Source organism: Eublepharis macularius, chromosome 16, assembly GCF_028583425.1.
Source record: "Eublepharis macularius isolate TG4126 chromosome 16, MPM_Emac_v1.0, whole genome shotgun sequence".
In the NCBI taxonomy this organism is placed as follows: domain Eukaryota; kingdom Metazoa; phylum Chordata; class Lepidosauria; order Squamata; family Eublepharidae; genus Eublepharis; species Eublepharis macularius.
This window is the reverse complement of record NC_072805.1, coordinates 38872673-38899246: the sequence shown is the minus strand read 5'-3', so window position 1 is coordinate 38899246 and position 26574 is coordinate 38872673. Positions and strand designations below refer to the sequence as shown.

General features: G+C 45.5%; 1 protein-coding gene across 1 annotated transcript in view; it reads right to left on the bottom strand.

Annotated features, from left to right (window-relative positions):
- Positions 1 to 26574, bottom strand: part of NKD1 (NKD inhibitor of WNT signaling pathway 1) — a 155439-nt gene that overhangs the window by 64359 nt on the left and 64506 nt on the right. Inside the window, exon 4 of the mRNA XM_055000578.1 lies at positions 6896 to 6953. Coding sequence (XP_054856553.1) covers positions 6896 to 6953 — 58 coding nt within the window. The remainder of the gene's footprint in view (positions 1 to 6895; positions 6954 to 26574) is intronic.

The window sequence follows — 26574 nt, the reverse complement described above, 5'->3', positions numbered from 1 at the left end:
GGCTTTGCTGGCCATACTGCGTCAGTAGGATGCCCGTAGGCTCCAAAAGGTTGGGGACCCCTGCTCTAAACAGTACACTATACCTCCCCCCTCACACACACACACTATCTCTGCTGATGGAAGCTGCCCCTTGCCTCAGAGGAACGGAAATTATGGCAACTCTTGCTGGTAATTAATCACTAACCGTGAAATCCAAAGCAGAGTTACTCCAGTCTAAGCCCGTTGAAATCAATGGGCTTAGACTCGAGTAACTCTGCTTAGGATTTCACTGTAAATGTTGATGGGACAGTGAATTTTTGTGAATGCGAAATGGTACAAGCTTTTGATTCACAGGCATTTGGGATCAGAAAACGTCACCAGTTTCAGTTTCCCATATCACCAACAACTTCAGGCTGTCTTCTGAATTTAAATCAACAGACAACTCTGTGCAAAATTTACAGTACTCACAGGGGATCATGGGCGCGTGTGTGTTCAGAAATGACCTCTCGTGCAACTGAGTGATGCACATCAGAAAGCTGTCAACGAATCTGACACGGAGGGACATGCTGAATCTGTTCCCCAAGTCCTTCCTGAGCACCATGGAAGTATTGACCGCTTCTAAGTATTGCCCAGAAAAGTAAATCATAAAAGGCACATTCTGTTTCTTGGTTTACTGATTGCGCACGCACAGAGTGTTTTAGCTGATACACAAACTATGCGCTGATGTTTGTTGATTCAGGTTAAGTGGGTTTGAAGGTTTATTTGTTTAAGATATTTTTAGCCTGCCATTTCCCAACCGAAGGATCAAGGTGGCTACTAACGATATCTAAAAACAGTGTAAAGCCTCATTGGTTTAACAATATAACACCACAGTGCCTAAAACAGTCAACAAACTACGTTAACAGATAAAGTATATACCTGTGTGTGTCCTTGCAATGCATATGGAAACACACGCAGAAATTCCATCCCATTTTCCTAACACTCTGTCACACTCTGGTGTGACCAAATGCAGAACACAGAATTGGTTTTGTGAGTGTTGTGTGCTGTCAAGTCGCAAATATGGCAACTCCAAGATCTGACAAGATCAGGCTATATATTAAATAGTGGGTTCAGACTTGAAGTAAACCAACAGCTCTTTATTCAGTATAACCACACACAACAACAACAACTGACAGAAACCCTCAATATATATACATACCAGTTTTCCCTCCCAAAGAGTTATAGCCAATGAGAACACGTACTTTAGAATACCCTCGTTTGCATAACTCACATACATTGTAACTTATTTACAGCTCAGTGATTGGTCTTTATCTGGCTCTCCTGATTTGCTGCCACCCGTACTTAGTGGCCACTGATAGCAAAGCCTTGAGTTCTCTATCAGCTACAGTTCGACCAATACATTACACTCCTCCCCCCTAAGTCAGAACTGACCTCCTAACAAATATAATCTTTCAGGTGGCTGGGAGTAGTCCGAGTCCGCTGGGACCTTCGTAAGGTCACTTGAGGCGAGGGACAAAGTGCGTCCGACAATTGAGCCGGTGTTTGGGCAGTTGGTAGCCCGTTACTTAGTTCCGCTTGGTTCTCGGGGGTAGTACTTGCCTCTGCAGCCGGTGAGCTGACCGCTGGTGCCTGCTGTGGTATAGCTTCACTGTCCGTTTCTGGAGGGATGGTATCCTGTTCACTGGGCGTTGGTAAGCTCTCGGCTCCCGTTGTCCTGGTCGGCCATCTGCGTCGTAGCTGGTCCACGTGTCTTCGTAGTTTCCTGCCATCCGCAGCGACAACGGCGTATGACACTGGTCCCGTTGTGGTGTCCACGGTCGCAGGCACCCATGGCAGACGTCCGCTGTAGTCGCGGGCATATACGAGATCCCCCGGCTGGAAGGTCCTTACCTCTCCTTCCGGCATGGGCCTTTCCTTATCCGCTAGGTCGGGGTGCAGCCTGTCGAGAGTCACGGTGAGCTTCCTGTTCATTAGTAGTTCAGCGGGGCTACGCCCTGTCGTAGAATGCGGCGTGACGTGTTGCTGTAACAGGAACGCAGCCAATCGCGATTGCCAGTCTCCTTGGCTGATTCGCCGAAGGCTGTCCTTTGTTGTCCGCACCATCCGTTCTGCCTGCCCATTGGTGGAAGGGTGGAACGGAGCAGACGTGACTTGCCTGATGCCGTTGTTGGCCAGGAACTGCCGGAACTCCGCTGACGTGAATTGTGTTCCGTTATCTGACACTACCGTGTCAGCCAAACCGTGTGTTGCAAACAGCTGACGTAGGGCCCTAATGACCACAGCAGTAGTCATTGTGGAGACGGGAACAACTTCTAGCCATTTTGAATAAGAGTCCACAACTATTAGGAAGGTTTGTCCCTGAAATGGCCCTGCAAAATCAATGTGGAGTCTCGACCAGGGTGCTCTCGCTGACTCCCAAGGATGTACAGGGGCTTGCGCTGGAGCTGGGCGTGTTTCTTGGCACGGCTGACAGGTACGGACCCATTCCTCGATAGCCCTATCCATGCCTGGCCACCAAACATAGCTGCGCGCCATTGCCTTCATGCGGACTATGCCTGGGTGTCCGCTGTGTAGTGCCTCCAGCACTTGTTGTCTCAGTTTGCTGGGAATTACAACTCTATTTCCCCATAGCAGACAGCCCTTGTGCACTGAGAGTTCGTGCTGCCTAATGAGGAACGGCCGAAACTCTTCGGCCAGCTGCCCTGATGGCCACCCCCTCCACACCCAGTTGAGAACGCGGCTGAGGGTGCGATCTTTAGCAGTGTGTGACGCCACGTCGGAGGCTCTAAGTGGTGGACTCGGCAAGTCTTCCAGCAGCATGATGTGATGAGCTGGAGATGGGTCGGTCCCCTGGTCAGCAAGTGGCAGGCGGCTCAGGGCGTCGGCATGTCCCATTGCTTTGCCGGGGCGGTGCTGTAAGTCGTAGGAGTAGGCAGACATGAACACCGTCCACCGCAGCATTCTGGGCGAAAGGATTTGAGGCGTTTGCTTGTCTGGAGAGAGTAGTCCCAGGAGTGGTTTGTGGTCGGTTGCGATGAGGAACTTCCGGCCGTAGAGGTAATCATGGAATTTTTTCACCCCAGCTACGATTGCCAGAGCTTCCTTGTCTATTTGGGCATAGTTTCGTTCCGCGGCCGACAAGGTTCTTGAAAAGTAGGCGATGGGTGCTTCATGCCCGGTATGCATTCTGTGGCTTAAGACGGCTCCGATACCATATGGGGAGGCGTCGCAGGCGAGTACGAGTGGTTTTTTCTCATCAAAGTGTGTCAGCACGCTCTCTGACGACAGTAGTTTTTTTACTGCTTCAAACGCCGCGGCTTCTCTTCTGCCCCACCCCCAGGGGGCGGAGGAATCCAGAAGGCGGTGCAGGGGTTCCGCAATTGAGGCCTTATGTGGCAAGAATGCATGGTAGAAGTTTAATAGGCCCAGGAAGGATTGTAGTTCCTCCTTTGATCCTGGAGGAGGTGCACTTTTAATGGCCCGTACCTTTGCTGATGTGGGATGAATACCGGCTGCGTCAATGAGGAATCCCAAGAACTCCACACTCTCGACAGCGAATTGGCATTTCTCTCTCTTTACCTTTAAGCCGGCGTCTTGTAGTTTGCGAAGGACACAGCGAAGCCTCTCTGCAAGTGCGCTTTCTGACTCCCCCGCGATTAGGACGTCATCAAAGTACGGAATGACGCCTGGAATTCCGCGTAGAAGTCCTTCCATGATGCCTTGGAAAATTCCTGGGACGACGTTGACACCGAATTGTAGTCTTTTAACCTTGAACGCCCCTCGGTGTGTCACGATCGTTTGGGCTTCTGCCGTCGCCTCGTCCACAGGTAGTTGTTGGTAAGCCTGTGCCAGATCAAGCTTGGCAAAAATCTTTCCCCCTTGAAGCGATGCCAGGAGATGGCTCACGACTGGTACTGGGTAGGCATGTTGCTGTAGTGCTTTGTTGATTGTGCATTTATAATCTGCGCAAATTCGGACCGCTCCATTGGGTTTCAGTGGGGTTACTATGGGAGTTTCCCATTTAGCGTGAGAAACTGGCTCCAGGATCCCCTGTTCGATCAGACGATCCAGTTCCTCATCTATCTTTGGCTTGAGCGCAAATGGAACCCTGCGAGGCTTCAGGCAGATGGGGGCCACGGCTGGGTCTAAGTCAAACGAGACAGGCGGTCCTGTGTAATTACCAAGGGCCCCGTCGAAGACTGCTGAGAACTCTCTGCATACTGATGCTACCTCATCACGATGCAGCCGCTGCACGCCTGCGATTTGGATGCCGAGAGGGCGGAACCAGTCGAGGCCAAGTAAGCTAGGTTGGCGGCCTTGAACTACCACTAATCGTAGTGGGCCAATAAAGTCCTTGTACTTTACTTGGAATGTGCCGATGCCCATGATCGGCACGCGGCGGCCTTGGAAGTCTTTCAGCACCATGTTTGCTGATTCAAGATGAGGTGTGGATGACTTTCTGCGTATCAGCTCGAGGGTGTGTGACGAGATGATGGATAACGCGGACCCTGAGTCGACTTCCATCTCACATGGCAAGTTTTGGATTTTCACGGTTACTTTTATTTTGTTGCTGCTTGGAGGTCGTAATGCTTGCACTGATGACTCACTAGTCTGGGTTACATTAGCGTGGCGTATAGTGACTGTATGGCAGTCGCTCTTGCGGTTGGGTGCCTTGTTGTAGCCCAGTGCTGACTTGTGGCTGGACTTGGGCGATCCGAGTTGGTTCTTTGCAGAGCGACAGGCTCGAGCGATGTGTCCCATCTTCCCGCAGTTCCGGCATTGTGCTTCCCGGAACCGGCAGGACTTCCTCCAGTGAGGTCCTCCACAGCTTGCGCAAGGGGTGCCCTGAAATGTTGTGGCCCCCCCCCGGTTGCTTGCCGTGGAACTTAGTTCTCAGGACCTCTTCTTCGTCATCCTCTGATGATGACAGGTCCTCTACACACCCCTGATGTACCTGTTCGGCCCTGCGGGATGATGGGGAAGTGTGCGACTGCCGGACCTCTTTTGCAGACTGTTCTGCTGCTTCAGCAGCGAGTGCCTCCTCATGCGCTGTTTTGAAAGTCAGCTCTTTCTTCGCAAAGAGTCGTCTTTGTAGTTTTTCATTTCGCAGCCCACACACCAACCTGTCCCGAAGTGCCATCTCTAGGTCAGGGAAATTGCATTGCCGGGCTGCCTGCCGGAGGGCTGTGACGAATGCTGCTATGGATTCCCCTTGGGCTTGGTTGCGGTTGTAGAACGCGTGTCTGCTGGCTATTTCTGATGGCTGTGGTGAGAAGTGTTCTTTGAGTCTGTTCTTTATTGTGTCGAACGGTGTAGTTTGAAGCTGGGCTGGCGCCACTAGTGCCCGCGCTATATCAAACGTGGAACGCCCACACACGCTGAAGAACATTGCTCTCGCGAGATCTGTGTCTTCAATCTTGTTCGCCTCAAGGTAGAAGTCGAAGCGGGTAATGTAGGATTCCCAGTCCTCGGCTGTTGAGTCAAACGGTTCGAAGTGGCCCTTAGCGGCCATGTCTGCCTTCTGGACGACGCGAGCGTATGTCAGATGGCGGAGGTGACAATTCCTCACGCTTAAGATTTCAGCTTAGGTCTTGGGGCTGCCTACCCAAGCACCTTGTTAGTGATATCGCTCTGGTATTGGGGCTGCATACCCAATCAGAGATCCCATCCTCGTCGCCAGTATTAAATAGTGGGTTCAGACTTGAAGTAAACCAACAGCTCTTTATTCAGTATAACCACACACAACAACAACAACTGACAGAAACCCTCAATATATATACATACCAGTTTTCCCTCCCAAAGAGTTATAGCCAATGAGAACACGTACTTTAGAATACCCTCGTTTGCATAACTCACATACATTGTAACTTATTTACAGCTCAGTGATTGGTCTTTATCTGGCTCTCCTGATTTGCTGCCACCCGTACTTAGTGGCCACTGATAGCAAAGCCTTGAGTTCTCTATCAGCTACAGTTCGACCAATACATTACACTATACCATCCCATTTCACCACCCAGAATGGGTTATAAATAAGAGAAAAGTCGATTCAATTAATGATCAACAGGGACGTACTAAGATTAGTGCACGCCCCCAATGCGGTCTCCAAATCCACCCTGTGTCTGATAGAAGTAAGTTGCTGCTATTTGTGCCTTTGGGGCTGCACATGAAGATCACTGTTGTGGTGAGAGCGCCCTGGAGCTCACATGTTCTTGTAATATACAAACCCTGTACGCACACCCACTCCACTATGATGTGCCCTTTGTTTGTTTGTTTGTTTGTTTGTTTATATTCTGCTCTCCCTGCAGAGCAGGCTCAGAGCGGATTACATCACAATATAAAACCGATAGCATAATAAAACCAGATTCAATTTATAAAATCCAGTGGCACTCACATCCTTCCCTCACTATTTATTTATTTTTATTTATTTTTTCAATTTATATACCGCCCATCCCCAGGGGCTCTGGGGTGACAGGTGGTGAACTGACAGATGTTATACAAACTGTAGGGCAGTATTCCCCCCCCAATAGGAGGCTGGTCAAAGGAGGGGGGGTCCTCTCATCTGAACCACCATACGCCTGGTGTATTAACTAAGAATTAAGACAGCCTGCTTGAAGCATTTCAACGGTATGACCTGTCAACTGAGGGTCTAACTGGTCCCGCTAATTTCAACAGGACTTGGGTGTGATTAATTTCCTCTGGGTCGGGGGTTCAACTCTATAAACATACATTAAATCTATAACTCTGCTAACACACAACAAGTTCAGGGATCAGGAGCCGGTACAGGTATCTTTCACAGGACAAAAAGGGAAACTTCAAGAAACTTCATGCATGTACTCCCCCTCCCCCTCCCCTTTTTACTATGCATTAGAACATGTTTCTTTTCTCAAAATCAAAGCCATAATTTTTTAAAAAATACCTTCCAGGTGGAAGTGTTCATTTTCAACAGCCTCTCTGAATCCTTCCCCTGTGGGATCCTGCAAAAACAAAAATGAACAGAGGAAACTTATTTGCATGCAGGACAATGACGTTTTAAAGGCATAATCGTATTTCTGCAGTCCTGCAGAAGGCGATCAAAAAAGTTTCATCTGAATGGGTATAGATGCGGAGGAGTTAGCCGTGTTAGTCTGTGGTAGCAAAATCAAAAAGAGTCCAGTAGCACCTTTAAGACTAACCAATTTTATTGTAGCATAAGCTTTCGAGAATCACAGTTCTCTTCTTCAGATGCATGATACAGAGACTGGTCAAATATAGAAGAGGAGGGAGAGAAGGGGAGGAGAGAGAAGAGGCAATTGGGGGGAAAAGGGGAGGGTGCAACCAAAACATTCCTTTGCTAGTATATGTAAACGTCTCCTTTTGGTGTGTGGATCAGTTGGCTTCAAAGGAGTTTACCCTGTTAGTTTGTAGCAGCCAAACAGCTAGACCATCCAATTCCAATGCAGTATGAGCCTTCGATAACCACAGCTCTCCTTGCCAGATGCATCTGACAAAGAGATCTGTGGTCCCCGAAAGCCCACGTCAGGTGCCACTGAGCTCCCCCAGACCCCGCCTCTGTAAAGGAAATCTGTTACCTGTGATAATGTGATAACCATTCATAGTCCCTATTCAGTCCCAGCTTGACAGAGTCAAATTTGCATATGAATTCCAGTTCAGCAGCCTCCCGTTGGATTTTGTTTTTGAAAGGTTTCTGTTGAACTACAGCGACCTTTAAATCTTTGATGGAATGTCCTGGTAGGTAAGTACCTACCTCCAGTAACACATCCAGCAGCCACAAGTTTCTACAAACCACTGTGCAGCCTTGGATCTGTTGATACATATTTTGTAAACAGAAAAAGACCTGAACAGGAGTCATTCCGAGTCTTTAAAATGCAACGCAAGAAGCAGTGTTATCGTGTTAATGGAAACGTGAAAAGCACCTCTGCAAATCAATTTAGTTCCACGTACTTATTTGATACAGTAATTTTATATCTTATGCTTGGGATAGCTGGAAGAACAAAATAATGCTACCGACAGGCCAGACTCGCAAGGAAAGAGATTTAACGATTAAAATCCTTTTACAAGGCAGGTTAATAGTTAGCACTGCCGTGCTCTGTCAATCAATCATGCGAAAAACATCTCAGATGGAGTCTAGAAGTGATATATTTCTTGCCCGTAAGCAATCTGATTTTCCCAAGACCAGTGGCAAAAGACTGAAAAACGTTACATCCTGCAAAGCAGGTCTCTTCCATCTATTTCTTGAATCACACTTCTTTTCTATCCAGCTTTGGCATTCTGACGGGTTGACAGAAGTGTCCAGAGAACACACACAAGGAACACATTTTGATCCCCTTCTCACACTTTTGGAGAAATGACGGTCAGGGACAGAAGTAGTAGGATTTCCCTACCAAGCAAGCAAACAATCTACCACTGAGCGAACCAGTATTAGAATCAGATTTAGAGAATGAAATCCTCGGGGTTCAACTGATCACCGCAGCAAGCGACAACTCTCAAATCCCAATTATCACTCTAATCAGCCTGATAAGGCTGCCACCACCGGAAATTTGCAGCATATCTGTTTCCAAATTAACAAGGGATCACCGTTGTTCCATTGCACAGAGGTGCTCGGCAAACTTACAAATGGATAGAGTATCTATCTTCTACAATACATGGACGCCTTCCTTCAAAGCTAGGCCCTGCAGTTTCAACATCAGAGGAATATATGAAGTTGATTTATGCCAAGGCACACCATCAGTTCAGTCTATTAGTAGTTTATTTTCTTTTAAAAAGAGCCCTATTTGGTTCTGTACTGAGCTGTAGGTTGCGGACCCCTGGTCTACCTGAGGGTTCACAGAGCAAGATTTGAGTCCAGCATCAGCTTAAAGACCAAGATGTCTGGGGTATGAGCTTTCGAGAGTCAAATCTCCTTTTGTCAGATATGTATCTGATGAGGGGAGCTGCTGCAAAGTGCGGGAGCATGCCTGCCGCCAGAGCGATGACATCACTCAAGGAAGTGACATCGTCATGCTTTGCCAGGAGCACACCCACTGTGCACTTTTCCAGGTTGCCTGCCAGTAGCGGGAAATCACTAGGCAGTTTGCCACCTCTCGCCGATTGCTGGGGCAAACCCAACAAACGTACTCAAATTTTGCGCTTTCACTGCAGACCAATACAGCTACCCATCTGAAACTACCTGAGGATTCATGGCTCTTCAAGCCTTCTAGTGACACCAACTATGCTTTAAGTGCAGATATTGTATCTGCCGGACTGTCCAGTTCCCCGAGAAGGCGGCCTTCCTATAACTAGCTCAACTGAAGTGCGTTTGGTTTGAAAGAATGGCTGATTCTGCACACGTTGGATAATGCACTTTCAATGCACTTTATCAATTGTTTGAGGTGGATTTTCTGTTCTGCACACAAAAAAATCCGTTCCAAATGATCTATAAAGAGGATTGGAAGTGCATTATCCAACGTGTGCGGAATCACTCAATAGCCAGCACATGGCTTACGAAGAGGCAGAAAAGAGTTAATACGTTAGGAAAACGTCCTGTTATCTAGATTTCAACCGCTACATAGTTTTGCTGCATTATTTTAAGAAAGAAAAAAACCAACCCACTAACATCAGTTTATCAGTCTTCAATTTGCACTTCCTACAGCGCAATTCTAAACATAGTTACACCCTTCTATATCAATGGGCTTAGGAAGGCAGAACTACGCTCAGGATTGCATCGCTAGGAATTGATTTCAAGAGCAAGCTGGCACTGACTGCCGTGGAAGTTTTGGGTTGTCCTCTTTTTTTTTGTTTATAAATTTCCCCTCCTTAGGCCACTTACCATCCCCATAGCTTCCAAAGGGCTGTTTGTTGTTGACTGCGCAACAGCTGCAGTACACATATTAAAGGCACGTTAACCGCACAGCCTGTTCAAAAAAAGTGCGTGGCAACCTCTATGCATATCAGCAATACCGCTAAGACAGCCGGAGCTCATCAGCTGTCAATCAAAGGCAGTCCTTCATGCCAGCCTGATTATGGCGTGCATTATCTCTGATAGACAGATGTTTGTTTAATAGGGCTTCATGGGCAATGATAGGCTTCAAATGCAACACTGCTATTCCTAGCACCCAAGAGAGAAATATTTATTAATTGCAAAAGGAAGCTGGAAGGGTCTACACGACGAACACTTCAATGGAAGGAAATATCACCAGCTTTTCGAAGAGGTATCGTGGACCCGACCCAAAGAAAAATAAACCGAACTCAATTAGGTTTACTAACTTTCTCAAGATCACAAGCCATAAGTAAAGCTAGGAAGCTGCCTGCTATGCATCCTTCAACTGCATTCAAAAATAAAAAAGCAAGCAATTCCTCACACAACACTTCTGATCTCAGTGCTGTGTTAAAGGGCAGGAGCTCATGCACTAGCACTTTATGTATAGGTCTGTATATGAAGACTGCGTGTATCGGTATATATTGAATGGTCAATTGAACTATGCAATAACAATAAGAATATTTTTGCAATTGTTATAAGTGTTTATTTCGTTAGGTTGTCACGATTATTGTTCTCTGTTGCTATCTCTTCTCGTGATTCTCTACATTTGGTCACGTTGCTTTAATCAGGGCACCCTCTACACCAGACATATCTAGAATCAGCTTGGGAGGAGTTCCAAACTTGTTATCCCCCCTCAGAGCAAAAGCCTTGGGAGCTGAAATTGTACAAAGGCGCTTAGAAATACTTTGGCTGAAACCCCTAGCTTCTGCACGGAACCCTTTCCAGAATTCTTTCGCAGGAAGCCATGATAGCGAAGACAGGTTCCATCCCCTAAAACTGTTCCCAATTAAATTTTTCAAGGACAAGCCCTTCATTCAGCAGTGAAAAGGACTTTGCAGAAATTCACTAGCTGATGTGATATAGAAGTCTCTCTGAAACTGGGAATGCTAGGCAGTTGGTGCAAAACCTCAGTTGAGCATCAAAGCACAGCTACAGGGGTAAATCCAGGGCTTTTTTCCAGCTGGAACGCAGTGGAATGGAGTTCCGGAACCTCTTGAAAATGGTCACATGGCTGGTGGCCCCACCCCCTGATCTCCAGACAGAGTGGAGTTTAGATTACTCTCTGCGCTGCTGAATGGCGCAGGGGGAAATCTAAACTCCCCTCTGTCTGGAGATCAGGGTGCGGGGCCACCAGCCATGAGACCATTTTCTCCGAGGGCAACCCACTGAGTTCCACCACTTCTTTCCCCAGAAAAAAAGCCCTGGGTAAACCCAATCCACCTTGTGGTCAAACCTGGAGAGCGGGGCTGGTGGAATAAATAACAACAACAACAACAACAACAACAACAACAACTGCGCTTATATACCGTTCTTCTAGACAGGTTAGTGCTTCACCCAGAGCAGTGAACAAGTTAGAGTTATTATTATCTCCACAATACAGCTGGGGAGCTGGGGCTGAGAGGAGTGGCTGACCCAAGGCCACCTACTGAGCTCATGGCAGTAGTGGGGTTCTAACCAGTAGGGTGCTGATTTGCAGCTGAACCACTTAACACCCCTTACTAACAAAGGATGCCATAATGAAACCAAGGGGCAAACCACCAACCGCACAATTAAATATTTGACAATATATTACAGTCAATTGCAGGAAGTCAACTGACATATTTGAGTGGACGTAACTGATCGGTGCCTTGATCGTAATCATGTAGATGCGCTTTTATTCTAATTGGGCAGGAGAACAGAGAGATTGGCTGTGCCTGGAACTCCAGGAGCTATCAGTGATATGATTCCCAGAAGAATGACACCGGAGTTCAGAGCAGAAAATTATTTACTTATTTATGTTATTTATGGCCCGTCTTTCTCACTGAAACTCAAGGTGGATCACACACTGTAAGTCAATACGGGCTGTTTCCACCCATCCTTCAAGGGTGAGCCCACTCACCAAACGCGGGCGGCTTTTCCACTTCACACCGGACGTCGACATGGTAGCTGGCAGTTTGGCTTCCATTTTCTTCGACACCTTTTCTGCCACCGCGGAAAAGTGCATTCCCAGAAAAGGCACCACAACCACGGAAGCCAAACTGCCCGCTACCGTTTTGAAAACGTCGACGTCCGGAGTGAAGTGGAAAAGCCGCCCGTGTTCGCTGAGTGGGCCGTCCCTTTAAGGGCGTGTGGAAACGGCCACAATCAACAGCACAGACATTCAATCGGCATTGCAATAGGGTCTTCAGTTTGCATTTGAAAACAAGCAGAAATCCGATAGAAAGCTGAAACAGAGCATCAGAAATTCTAAACTGTCACGTTAAACAATGCAGAAACTAGCCAGTTGTATCACACTTATAGCAATAGATAATACATAGCAGTATAGTCTATAGTCACAATCCTTTCACCAATGCATCTCTTTGAAACCATTCCCTTATGGTACAGCCCTCCTGTGTAGAAAAGCTCACTTGAATAATTCAAGACTGAGCAAAGCCAGGTATGACAGCTATCACAGAGACTTGGGGAAAACCTGGAGAGTCATATGAACAAAGACAGTGTCCAACCACTGCCCTTGCAAAGAGCTAAGTGCAACTGGGAAGCATGTACTGCAATGCCAGACCAGAGGGAACCACAGAGCTATGTGAGAAGGTGGGGCTTACCTGCACCTTGAGAGAATAATGCAGCTATTTCAGCTTTCTCACCACTTTAGCCAACGAAAAAGAGATGAAGAAGCCTCTGGTTCTAAATCTGGCTGTTCCCGGACAGGTGCTTGGCATTTTCTCCTGCCACGCTTGTGGCAGGCTGTGTTTATACCAAGATAATTTGCACGTTGGAATGGATGTGCAATCTGCAAACGGGGGATATTATTATCCCTTGCAACAAAACGCAGGTGTGCAACCTCCAGACGCATGCTAACGCCCTTCCATAAATCTGTCACCAGAAGGTGCAGGAAGAACAGATGGCTGGCATTGCATTCCACTCCCTGCAACCCCCTCCCCTCTTTCCCACTCTTGGAGAGTCCCTTCCCCCCTCTCGTAAACCCAGGTATGTCAACATATGCTTTCTATAGCAGGTCATGATTTTAGCGGGCCAGGAAGTTGCAAAAGGGGGGGGGGGGGGGAGACTTTGCAAAATCCTACATCTTTAGCGTTTGTTCTACCAACCAGTCAAAGAGAGAGCCCAGCGTGAGCCACAGACATCAATAACTTGAAAAGACATGGGGTATTTTCACCCCTCCCCTCCCGCGTTCAAAAATATGCAAGCCAGCTGCCCTGAGCTGGTGGGAGAGAAAGCTGAGACGAAAAGGATGAAGAAGACAAAAGCTACTGGCACACAATCTTGGAAGTGTGTGTGTGTGTGGGGGGGAGTAAAACGCAAGAGCTACATTTGAATTCCAGATCCAGCTGCTTGGATATAACACAGAGCTCTGCTAGTCTCATCGGTCCTGGAGATTTGACCAGCTGTCCCAATAAAATAAAATAAAAAATATCACCTTTTGTAAATTTTCAGGTGGAGGTAGCCGCAGAAAAGCAAACAGAAGAGCAAGGCGAGAGTCCAGCTGCACCTTAAAGATTGACAAGATTTCCAGGGTATAAGCTTTCGAGAGTCGAGGATGCTTGACTCGCAACAGCTTGTACATTGGAAATCTTGTTGACCTTTAAGGTGCAGCTGGTCTGAACTCTCGTCTTGCTTATCTTTTATAAAGTCAAGTTAATTGAGAAGAGCACCGCATAAAAAACTCAACCTGGGCAAAAGGCACACACTTCAGTTGGATTTCCACAATATGCAAAGCGCCGCTTATCTATCCTCTTGGTTGCCAGAGTGTAAACAGTATTCAGCGCTGTATTGATATGGTGGCCTCTTTGGGGAATTGAATTTCACAGCTTCAAAAGTGCCTACTGAAATCTCCGAAACATGTTGACTGTACAATGGACAATGCCATAGGACGTTTATGGCACCTCAAGGTAAACATACGGATTATGAGGGGGACGCAAGTGCTATCGTCAATAATGTAGGTCAGGCTTTATTGGCGCCTTGGTCCTTGAGCCTCCGTTTTCAAGCAAGGTAAAATAAGCACGTCTTGCCACTCTGCCAAATGTTTGAGTGCTTGCAGTAGATCTTCTGGAGGGAGGGAGGGTCAAAGGTCTCACATGTGCGTGCATAAACAAGACAGATGGCTCATCAGTTGGCACTTTCTCCCTCTTGTCTTTTACATACTTGAAAGCTCCCAGTTTCAACTGACCTCCAAAAAACCTGAAAATCAAGAGAACTACATCCCTTAGTAAAGAGTCCAGTAGCACCTTTAAGACTAACCAACTTTATTGTAGCGTAAGCCACAGTTCTCGTCGTCAGACTAACATGGCTAACTCCTCTAGATCTACATCCCTTAGTGCAGCAGTTGTTTCTGACTTTGGGCTAAAGAGTCTCAAAAATGCTTCCAAGCTAGCAATGAGAGAGAGAGAGAGAGAGAGAGAGAGAGAGAGAGAGAGAGAGAGAGAGAGAGAGAGAGGAGTTCTCTCTCTTCCCCCACCCTGTCCCAGTACAGGGACTAGTCTGCTATGTGCATTTCCTTAAAAGGAACCACATCAAAGCAGGAAGAGTTTAGCTGATCCCAACTCCCGCCCCCAGTCTTCGAAACCCAGGCTCGGTACTCCAAAATTTAATATCTTTGTCCCTTCTCCCCACTCTGTTTCCTTCTCATCAGCCTTTTTGTCTGCATCTCTGTTCTCTTAAAAGTTAACAGATGTTGATGCCGTGAAGTTTCAAAGAAAAAAAATCATGCCCACATAACTTATTAGAACTAATGTATTCCAAGAATTCTCAGGCTTCAGGAAACATTGGAAGGGGTAGGGGGAGATGGAGACAACATCTATATAAAAAGCCTTTGAAAGAATAAAAATACACAGTTCACTTGAAAGTCATCGAGGAATTGTCTCAACAAATCACGCTTTCTGCACAAATCAGCACAAAACAAGATTTCTTGGAGAAAAAGAAATCCACAGAAAAGCATGTCCGATTGATGCTATAGAAGAGGAAGATATGGGTCTAGTAGCACCTTAAAGGCCAACTAGATTTTCAAAGTATGAACTTCAGAGAATCCGAGTTCCTTTGTTAGATACATAGCTTTGACTCTCAAAAGATCATACCCTGGAAATCTAGTTGGTATTTAAGGTTATGCTGAACCCAAATCTTGCTCTTCTCCTACAGACCAACAAGGCCCACCTCAACCCTTGCTAGGTACACTGTAACCTTGTTCTCCAGGTTAATTAATTTGGATGAACTATCAGGTCCACATTCCACATACCTGCAATCTGCTAATATGGACTAGAAACTTCTTCACTTCCGAGATGAGAGAGACCATCCACTCTTTCATTGTTAACAGACCTCAGTGCAGATAAATGGATAAAGATAGTTAAGGAGAAATTCATCTGTGTTAAGACAGCTTGAGCCTGGACTCAAAATCCCATCTTCACCACATTTAATTAACTGCTGGTTTAGATGGCTTTAAAAGAGGACTGGACACATCCATGGAAGATGAGTCAATTGACTGCTATTCGGTAGGGTGGCTGAAGAAGCCATATTCAGAGACAAAGTATCTCTGAATATTGGACACTGGACAGGGGACACACAACAGAGGGATGCTTTGGACTAAAAGTCCACCTTGTAGCCTTTCAGGGTCATTTGGTCAGTCCCTGCGGGAATCAGAACACTGGACTAAAGGGATCATGGGTCTGGGACAGAAAGGTTGTTCTTATATTCTTAATTGTACCTTTAAACAGTTAAAAATTCACTTTTATTCTCCAGTTGGTATCATTTAAAATGTGTTCCAGAAAGATACTACTTTTCAAACAAGGTGGAAACACCGGGGGTTTGTAATTAAACCAGAGTACAGAACAGTGAAAACATAGACACAACCAAGCTTCTATTCATGCAGTCCCCCAAGGAGAAAAGAGGTTTTTTCCCCCTCCAAGAATTCCCTTTCTCTACTCTGAAACCTACACATCATAGATGGTGGTCACATGAAATCCTATGTAAGATCATAAGTATTGTGAAAAGAAACCTGAAGTTCAGTTTTGCTTTTTAAAAACTCCACCTTTGTTACAACAGGGAAGGCCGACTTTTCAATATGGGGTCAACGGAACCTATAATCATTGCGGCAGAGGCAAAGTCTGCTACCAGTACCGATAGACAAGATCAGGAAAAACAAGGAGGAACTATACCACTTCTTTTAAATGTACCCATGTTTCAATACAGACTTTCTTACATTCAATCCACCCAGTCTCCAATTTGGAATAACGGTCAGAATTTTGGACAAGCCCTGAGCTCTCATCTCTATTCAGGCATGAAATTCATGCAGTAATCTCTGTCTAGGACTCTCCTTCGGCCTAACTAGCCTTGGAGTTCTTGTGAAGGTAAAATGAAGGGGGAGGGTATGACATCCTTAAATTCTTGGAGGAATGTTGGGATGAAAAAATGGTAGGCCCAGGGTTGGATCCAGATAAAACTGGCAGTCTTCCACCAATTCCTCCCTCCCACTCAGGGTTTCTCCTATCTTCCAGGAGCAGCATTTACTGAAGATCGATGAGTTGCAATGGGAGGAGAGTGGCAGGAAAGTTCCGTTTTGCCACTGGAAAATTTAGTCAAGATTCGACCAGTTGGATGCACAGTTTGCATGAGAAGGTACTCACCAATATTTTATTGGAGAGTACCAGATGGTAGAGGCCAGACGGACCTCTACCAGATGGAACTATGGAAGAGGTCTGTCTGGCCTCTACCAGAGCCAGGGCCTTTCCGGTCCTGGCTCCGACCTGGTGGAACTCTCTGTCTGAAGAAACTAGGGCCTGGCAGGATTTGTTATCTTTTCACCGGGCATGCAAGACGGAGATGTTCCACCAGGCATTTGGTGAGGACTAGGCTGTCCTCTCGCTGGCCATACCACTGAAGCCCGTCCACCACCCACGCAGGAGCTCATAAAGTGATGTAAGATCCAAGCCCTGCGCCTAAAATGCTGTATTTTAATATTTATATCCGCCAATTGAGACATTTTTATTGTATATGGAATAGTGTTTTAATGTTTATTTATAATGTTTTTATTGTTTTTAAACTGTATGTTATTGATTGTATGTTGTCACACCGCCCTGAGCCCATCTGATGGGGAGGGCGGTCTAGAAATGCAATAAATAAATAAATATTTTAGAACAGGCTGGTTAATACTTCCTTTCAAATGTCGTGAAGTTTCTCTTCAAATGCAAGAACAAAGAAGAAATTCCCGAATGCAAGGTCATCATTGGCTCCAGGATTTAATTTTTTTACTGCATCTGTGTACGAGCACAATCGGGGCGACTTCTCCTCTCCGACAAATGCTCTACCAAATACAGCAATCTCTCTTTTCATTACAACCATTGTGACAAACCACAATACTCCCCCAAGTCCTCTGATATACACACAGAACTATGGGGAGAGGTGCAGTCAGCCAGGCGGGAAGATAGGGTCTAAAGCTTTGAGAGTATCTTTTGCTACTTCTAAGCGCCTACTAAGCATGTTGCAAAGCAAGTGGAAAAGCAAGTGCACTTTCCCAGATTTCTAGAGGTCTCAAGGGAGTGGAAGGTCCTTTTTTTGCTTTGCACTGGGCTTTAAGGGCAGTCTGAAGCCACAAGAGAGGTTCTTGCCTCTTCTGAGCATCTTCCAGCCTGGAGTGAATCAATAAAAGTTGGTCCATTTTCTCTGCCCCCAACCTCTACCTGTGCCAGAGGATGCAGGGAGGAAAGGTCGGAATGGCCACAAAAGAATGGCTGATTGCTATGTCTTGTTAAGATTTGTGCATGCCCTTATCCGTAGCAAACATAACTTGCAAAGCACAGTGACATCGCTTTTAAATGCACAATGGAATCCTCCTTTCTCTTTCGGCCAAAATAGCCCCAGGAGTTGCTGGCAGGGCCGCAGGGGGTGAGAAAAAGATAACATCAGTTTCTTAGCAGGGGGTGTATCAGACCACATGGCCAGGCACAACTTGTGGTCCCTTTTCTTCCTGTCCTGACACCGGCCAATCTGCTCTTGAAATCGGTGGGAGTTTTGCCTGCTTAAGGGCTGCAGGATCAAGACTTCTCTGATCACAGAGTTGGAAAACTGTAGGGTTCTGCAATCTCGCACCACCTCGAACGGCAGCTTGGCGCCTGTCCTATATTTGGAAGGATATAAAAGACAAAGTGTTCGGCTGGGCGTGGGGGAGTGGAGAAGAGAGGAAGAAAGCTAGTTACGACGCCAGCCTTGCTCCACTGATGCCTCTCCACAAACACTGAAACTTCTAACTCATTAATGCACTGTGATCGGAGATGCATACGGCTGAAAAGCACTGGAATGTACTTCCTTCAGAATCTTCCCTCTGCTATTCCACAGCTGTCTGTATCTAACCAACTCACAGCTCCTCCAACCACCAGATTTTTAATACACCACAAAGAGAAGGGCCGATTCCAGATGGTCCTCCCTGTCCCAAAACGTCGCGCGTCATCGCGCGGAAAACGCGAAATACCGTGTTTTCCGTACGACGACGCACGACGTTTCGGGATGGGGAGGGCCGTCTGGAATCGGCCCAGGTGTGCATGGCAGAACACCCCACAGGAGTGAGGATAAGCTTTATAACACAAACGGAGGGTCTGATGCGGTCATTACTTTGTCACTGGGGTAAGACGGGGTTGCAGCTTGCACACGCCCTTGTCCAGTACTCTCAGCCCTACCAAAAGTTATTTATTTATTTAATTTATAGCCCGCCCGCCCTGCAAGTGAGCTCAGGGCAGGTTACAACAATAGGTAAAAATACAAAAAAAAAGTAAAATCAGAAATCTCAAGGACATAAATTTCAGTAAATCAAAATCTCAACAGGTACAGTTCCAATATCTCAAGATGGGGTCTCCTTCACTCTTTCTTGCCCACCATATATTAAAAGGGGTGGAGATGAGAGTTGGTATCATTTTGTAACTGCACATGCATGGGGGGTGGGGGAAAGATGACTATATACCCCCCCCCATTAGTAGGAGACCGATAGGGAGGCTTATTTGATGGATCTGGTCCTGGCCTCAGCCTTATGCCTGGCGGAACATCTCTGTCTTGCAGACCTGCTGAAAGGATACAAGATCTTGGCGGGCCTGCAAGACAACTAACCAAACAGACATTCCTGCTTTTAAGTACCCAGTATCCCCTAGTTTAGAAGCCCCGTGGCGCAGAGTGGTAAACTGCAGTACTGCAGCCCAAGCTCTGCTCACGACCTAAGTTCGATTCTGGCGGAAGCTGAGTTCAGGTAGCTGGCTCAAGGTTGACTCAGCCTTTCATCCTTCCAAGGTTGGTAAAATGAGTACCCAGTCTCCTGGGGATAAAGTGTAGATGACCTATCTCCTAGTTTACTAGCTCCTTTCTTTCCACAGTGATGGATACTAGGGAGAAGATGGAAAGTCAAGACTGCCAATAAGGAGGAAAGACAAAGGGACACAACTCCGGGGGTCCCTCAAGGCTGGATAAAGTCATTCAATTTCTTGTCATATAATGTTTGGGTTTGGTGTGGGGGAGCACATGTCCAAGGGCCCACCATAGTTCTTAGCAACTCTAGGGAGGGCAGGCCACTTTTAACAAATCCATGTGTGGTGAATAGTTTCATCCTGAGCAAACATGCTAATTTCTCTCCAGCTGTGAGACAGAGGCATGCCGAACACATAACAGCAAGTTCTGATTTTCCATCATGCCACTACCTGGGCCTTTGTCCTTCCTCCTCCTCTCACACATAGCTTGTTGTTCTGTATGAATCCCAAAAGACAGCTTATCCTCTTTCCACCAAATCAAGAGATCAACCCAATGCTTAATTCTGGTTTGGAGAGAGAACTACAGTTAGCAATTCAGATGAAACAATAAACTGCAGTTTGGTAGAGAAGTATTTAATTTCTTAGCTGTCCACAAGAGGGAGTGCATCAGCCAGAGGATTTTTAGGCTAATTTCTGAAACAACAAACTGTGCTTTGCTGTCAGGTAGGTATTTAGCCTGCCCTCTAGCGGCTGGGATTGTACCATGATAGTATTTTGCCTGGTACCTAGTCCACAAAGTGGTGCTTAACATAAATCAAAAGGTGAAAAGAAAGCAACATCTTTGCTTGAAGGCACCTGGGAATTCTGGAGACAACAGACATTGGGTGCCTTTTGTGAATGCAACTTGATTTCTGGTCTCATGCATACTACACAAGCGTGTAACGAGAATTCTACTACACCACTGTCAAAGTTCTATCGAGATTTACAGGCAAAATCCATTCATGTTGGAAGGTGGCCACGTGAACTGGACACATGGCTGCTCTTCTAGATGAGTGTCTCAAAAGACATTAAAATGCAACCATAACTGTCCTAATACACAACACACAACTGCTCTAAAAGTTGTATCCTCAGGCTAGAAAGATGGATTAACAGTGGACACACTGGAAGGTCAAGGGAGGTTGAGGTTACCTGGCGAACTCGATTTCCAACCTGGCCACTGTAATTCCTCTAGAGCAGATAATTAGTCTGAGCCCATTCCCTGTTAAATTGTAATTTACTCTACGTTGGGGAATGTGTTGGCGGCGGCCACTGCAGTGGAGGGAGAGATTATCAGCTATTGGCTGTGCAATATCTTCTGTAAGCCAGAGGGAAGTTGAAGAATCTGGGTAGGTATTCCAGTCTGCACCCCGCTAAAAGAAGTCAACAACCTCTGGCATTCAAGCATCCATCTGCTTTGCATCCGCAGATCCTAAAACTAAGGATGTCCAAAAAATTCTGTGAGTAACCAAGACCATAGGAAATAAAGGTGCTACTCATTCCTAGTCAGGAAATCAGTCAGAGCCCACCTAAGGTTCACCAAAAGATGCCCTTATTAGATCCTCTCACTAATTCCTCCTTTGGCACATAAATCGGTTGGCTAACCTGTCCAGCTTCCGTAATTGATGTTCTTTGTTTTGAACCCTTGTGTTGGAGTCAACAGTGGAATTCTTGCCCTTTCCTTTGCGAGACTTCAGTATCCATTGGGATCACCCCTCAGGCACTGAGTGGTTGAAGTAAGGCTGTCTGGCACTACTCCTTCTCTTTCCCTTTGATCAGGTTGCCCCTTGCCTAAGGACAAGAACTATCAGTTCCTCTTCAAATGTTTTCTTTTATGTAACATCTGCATGTCTGTTTTAAAAAGTCAAGGAAGACAAAGTTCCAAATGCAGAATAGGAACATTTCAAAAATAGCATTTTGGTACATCAGTGATAGACGGTGGTGAGACATCACGCTTTGGAAGGACTTTCACGTATGACACGACATCAGCCCATCCTATTTTGAAATATTCAGTTTAGAATATTCTTTGTTTAGAAACAGGGAGCTGCAGATAATGAGCTGCAGATAATGATTACGTTAATCCCAAACCAAACAAATAATGCAAAAAAAGCAGCTATGCGGAAAGGCTAGTATTAAATTTTGGGAGGTCCAAACTGGGATTTGGGAGGAAGGCAGATAAGGTCACAAGCTTTAATTGGCTTAATAGAGGAGATTAATTAACAAAAGCTTCAGCTGTCAAACCGGTAGATACCAACTTTTTAGACTAATCGTGATTTGGTCCTAAAAAGCAGCTGTTGTGGGAAACTCCAGCCTGGATGGGGCCACAGAACTGGTGAAGGGAATGTTTTCTTACACCTCCTTTCCCCTCCACACCATTTTCCCAATTGGAAATATTCCCTTCTCAGGGTGCATTAAGCTCCAGTATATCCATGTCATCTTTGCATTTTCCCCTACTAGGGTTAAAAGGTGACATGGGCAGGGGGGTTTTCAATCAGGGAAAATACATGGAGAATTAGCCCACCTTCTCTAGTTCCATGGCTCCAGCCTGTATCAGGCCTCTTCACGCCTGCTCCATAAAAGGCCAAACACCACAACATCTGGAGTTCCAATCCCAGAACTCCAGCATCACAAATCACTCGGTCCTGTGAGTTAAGACACATTTGTTTAATTTCGAAGCTATTTTGGTTCTGGTGTGTTAGTGTAACAGGGAACGGCAAAGGGAAACAGAAAGCACTGAACTTTCTTTCCAACTGCAGGTCGTCGTTTTTTCTTATTACAATGACAAGTTATCTTACATTTCAGTATCTCAGGAGAAAAATGGTTTTGTAACATGCAAGTGTATTTACTGTCAATCGATCCATTATGAAGCAGATAATTTCGCTGACCAAAACTACAGTTTTAGGTAGCCAAGAGGTTATTGGATTTGTGGAGTAACTCACAACAAGGAAGTCATTCTAATAAAGAACTGAAGATTAGCTCTAAAACTAGTGTGGTTCTCCGATTTGAGGCAGAGTGTGTGTGGAGGGGGAGGAAATCTTCAGATGTTTCATTTCGGCAGAACAACACAGTCTTTTTCTCTTTGTCTCTATCTCATCAACATTGCATTAAAAATGCAATGGCCAAGCTCAGGTAGAATAAAGCATTCAACTTTTGCCAAAAAAACACAAACTCTGTTTTTTAAATACATTACATTTCATTAAAGGAGTCAATGTACCCTGCGGACTCTACTGTGCAAGCCAACATTAATGGAAAGATACCATCCTACACCCCACATGAAAACAAACTTTGAACCCACAGCATATAAAAACAACCCCTATGGGCTGGCTCCAGGCTCCAGCTGGGTTCTATGGGAGATCGGACAATCCAGAGCAATAATTTTCGTCACAGTGCAGGGGAAGGAGGATAAAAGAGTGATAGGCTGACTGAAACTACAATAACGTATATATTCGCTGGAAAGCTCCAAGCAGAAAGTTCAACTGATTGCCTTATTTCAACAGCATCTCTCCCAAAGTTACGACAAATAAGAAATGGCAACATAGCATCATCTTTGCATTTGAAACCACAATAAAATCTCCAAATGAGTAACACGTGAGCAAATTTTTTTGTTCCTTGTCCAAGTCGGGGGTTTAAGACTTGGACCAATAAGGAGTTCTCAACTCATAAAATCCCTTGTTGCTGACTTGCCCTGATCAAAGTTTTGTCCAAACATTAATAATCCCAAAACACGGGCTTTAAAAAAAATATTAGTTTGTCGGACTATCAGAACAGTCTGAATTGTTTTGGAAAGAATTTAAGGAACTAGTTCTGGGCCTTTATAGCATTCAGGGGAGGTGGGGTGAAGAAACAAAATCTTCCATTCTTGGGTAAGTCTCTTAGCAACATCCTTGCTTCAAAGGCAATAGCTTGCTCCAAAACTCAAATATTGAGCGGGGGCGGGGAGGCCTACATTCCTTAAAACTCTACCTACTGATAGGTCCCTAGGCGCATTTGGTTTTCCTTCCATCCTGGAGTTATAGACTTTTCAGCAATTTTTTTTTACTTAAAATGTTTTCATCTCAACAACGCAATTCTAATTAAAGACAACAAGAGATCATTAATACTGGTAAACATTGATCAATATTCAAATAACAGCTCAAACATCACCACTCTACCAAACACCACAAGAATGGCCTCTTTAAAAGTTTCATCTTATGCCTCCTGCTAAAAGTCAAAAAGGACATGGGCGAAATCAACAGCAGCCCATACATGGGCTTTCTCTGTGGTGGCCCCTACCCTGTGGAACGGCCTGCCTGAAGAGGTCAGGAGAAGCTTTCCACAAATGATGCAAAACCAAATTATTCAAAAAGTCTTTTTACTCAGATAGGAGGGCTGTATTGCATCTCAGATACTTCACTAATGAGTTAGTGACTATAGACTTCACCATGAAGTTGCCTTATGTATTATCTGTTGCTTTAAATATGTACTCCTATATACTACCTGTGCTTCATGTTGTCTAATGTCAGTTCTAGAATTGATTATGTTCTGTTTCAGCATTTCTTCAACTCTATTGGATCCTTGATAATGCTATGTCTTTGTAAACTTGCATTTATTTACCCTATGGCATGGTTAATGGAAATGTCCTTGACACTGTATGGAAATGTCCTTGATACTGACTGTACTAATCTCACATTATGCAATCTGTCTTGAGGCTCAGTGAGAAAGGCGGACTATAAACGAACGGACGGACGGACGGACGGACGGACGGACGGACGGACGGACGGACGGAAGCAAGGAAGAAAGAAAGAAAGAAAGAAAGAAAGAAAGAAAGAAAGAAAGAAAGAAAGAAAGAAAGAAAGAAAGAAAGAAAGAAAGAAAGAAAGAAAGAAAGAAAGAAAGAAAGAAAGAAAGAAAGTCTTCCTCACGACCACTGGAAGGCTCTTCCCATAATCTCAGGGCTACAATGGAGAATGGCCCGGACTGGATGGCGGCAAACATACTGTTCTATAAGGAAAGGGCCAACAGCAAACTCTGCATGGAAGATCTTCATGAGTTCATACTGGGATATATTTATTTTATTTTTTTATTTACTTCACTTCTACCCCACTTTTTCCCTTCACGGGGACACAAAGTGGCTTACATCATTCTCCTCCATTCTATCATCACAACAACTCTATCAGGTAGTAAAGAGTCCAGTAACACCTTTAAGACTAACTGACTTTATTGTAGAATAAGCTTTTGAGAACCACAACTCTCTTTGTCAGATGCATGGAGGACGAAGAGAGCTGTGGTTCTCGAAAGCTAATGCTACAATAAAGTTGGTTAGTCTTAAAGGTGCTACTGGACTCTAGTATTTTGCAACTACAGACTAACATGGCTTATTCCTCTGAATCTATCAGGTAGGTTAGGCTGAGAGTGTGTGATGGCCCAAGGTCACCCAGCAAGCGTCCATGGAAGAGTGAGAATTCGAACCTGGATTTCCCAGATCCTAATCTAATACTCTAACCACTACACCATACATTTTTAGCAGCATTGATGTGTTTAACAGTATAGTAGTGGACACCATCAGTACCTTTGCAATCTAAGACATTAATCCTGTTCATACACCTACTGTACATGAGTTCAATTTAAGTTCACTGTACCCACACATAAGCTATTTGTGTACACACACAAAGTCATTCTCACAGCTAGATGCATGAACATTAGTATACACAATCCAGAGCCTGAATTACTCAAGGAAATTGTCCCTGGGCACACAAAACCAGAATTAATGTGTATTCAAGCATTCACACAACATGTGTACAATATGAATGTACACACGTACATTTATTTTCTTTTATTTGTGTTATTTATAGTCTATCTTTCTCCTTGACTGGAACTTGACTGAGGAGGAGTAAAGCCAGAATCTGAGCCTTTATAGGGCCAGGTGAAACCCCATTGGTCGCCTGCATCACCTGACGACTGCAACCCTTCCTTTCAGCCCCCTGCCAGAAAACAGAGCAGTGGCTCCCTCTTCTGGTAAGTCACTATGATCGCATGGAGAATAACGGGCTTGAGTTTGACTGCCAAGTGGACGATTCTGCACAGAAGGTTTCGGAAGCCACTCCTGCATCTCAGGACAGATCCACACGTCGCTGGATATCACGTTATATCATGTCATGATAGCAGTCGACTGCAACATCAGGTCTACCCAGGGAAATCTAGCTGCAAATGACTGCTATAGTGCAACAAAAATGCTATTTCTACTGATGTGCAGATGCAGCCTCACAATATGCACACATTTAATGCATAAAGATCTTTTTAAAAAATAACCTATAGTTGGCATTAAGCTAGCATAGAATATCAAGTCCTTCTAACAGCCAAAGTCTGTATTTCTTTAACTAGGATGCATGCCCCAAAAACAGGCTTCAAGACAGTATTTGACAGGAAGCAGATGCCTGGCATATTGGTTATAAAGCCAGTAATTTGTAAATGTCCAATTTTTTCCAAAAGAGAAGGTCACGCCGCCACCAGCAAGGTTGAAAAGGACGAGCTGTGTGATCACAAACACTGCCAGAGTGTCAGACCAGGATCTGAGATATCCAAGTTGCAGAATGTTGCTGGGTGACCTTGGGCCACTCAGACTGGTCTACCTCACAGGGTTATTGTGGGGATAAATGGAGAAGAATGATGTAAGCTGCTTTTGATCCCTATTGGGGAAAAGGACGGAGTATAAATGAAGTGCCCTGACCTGGATAGCCCAGGCAAGCCCGATCTCGTCAGATCTCAGAAGCTAAGCAGGGTCAGCCTTGGTTAGTAATTGGACGGGAGACCTCCAAGGAAGACCAGGGTTGCAGAGGCAGGCAATGGCAAACCACCTCTGTTAGATGTATTGTCGAAGGCTTTCACGGCCGGAGAACGATGGCTGTTGTGGGTTTTCCGGGCTGTATTGCCGTGGTCTTGGCATTGTAGTTCCTGACGTTTCGCCAGCAGCTGTGGCTGGCATCTTCAGAGGTGTAGCACCAAAAGACAGAGACCACGACAATACAGCCCGGAAAACCCACAACAGCCACCTCTGTTAGTCTCGTGCCATGAAAACCCTACTATGGGTCGCCATGAGTCAGCTATGACTTGATGGTGCTTTCCACTACTGCCATAAACGAAGGAAAAATAATTTTTAAATTATGTTTGCGGCTACCTTGCCCAAGTGATGAAGCAGCCCGCCAAGAGACAAAGCACAGGAGCTGGCAAGATGAGGAGAGAAGCCATACAAAGCACTGCAGGAGTGAAGCACGTATGCAAAGTTTTGGGGGATCTTTTGAGGTCAGAACATCAGAGGACCACGAAAAGTTTAGCAGCGAGTTTGAGAAACAAACACCG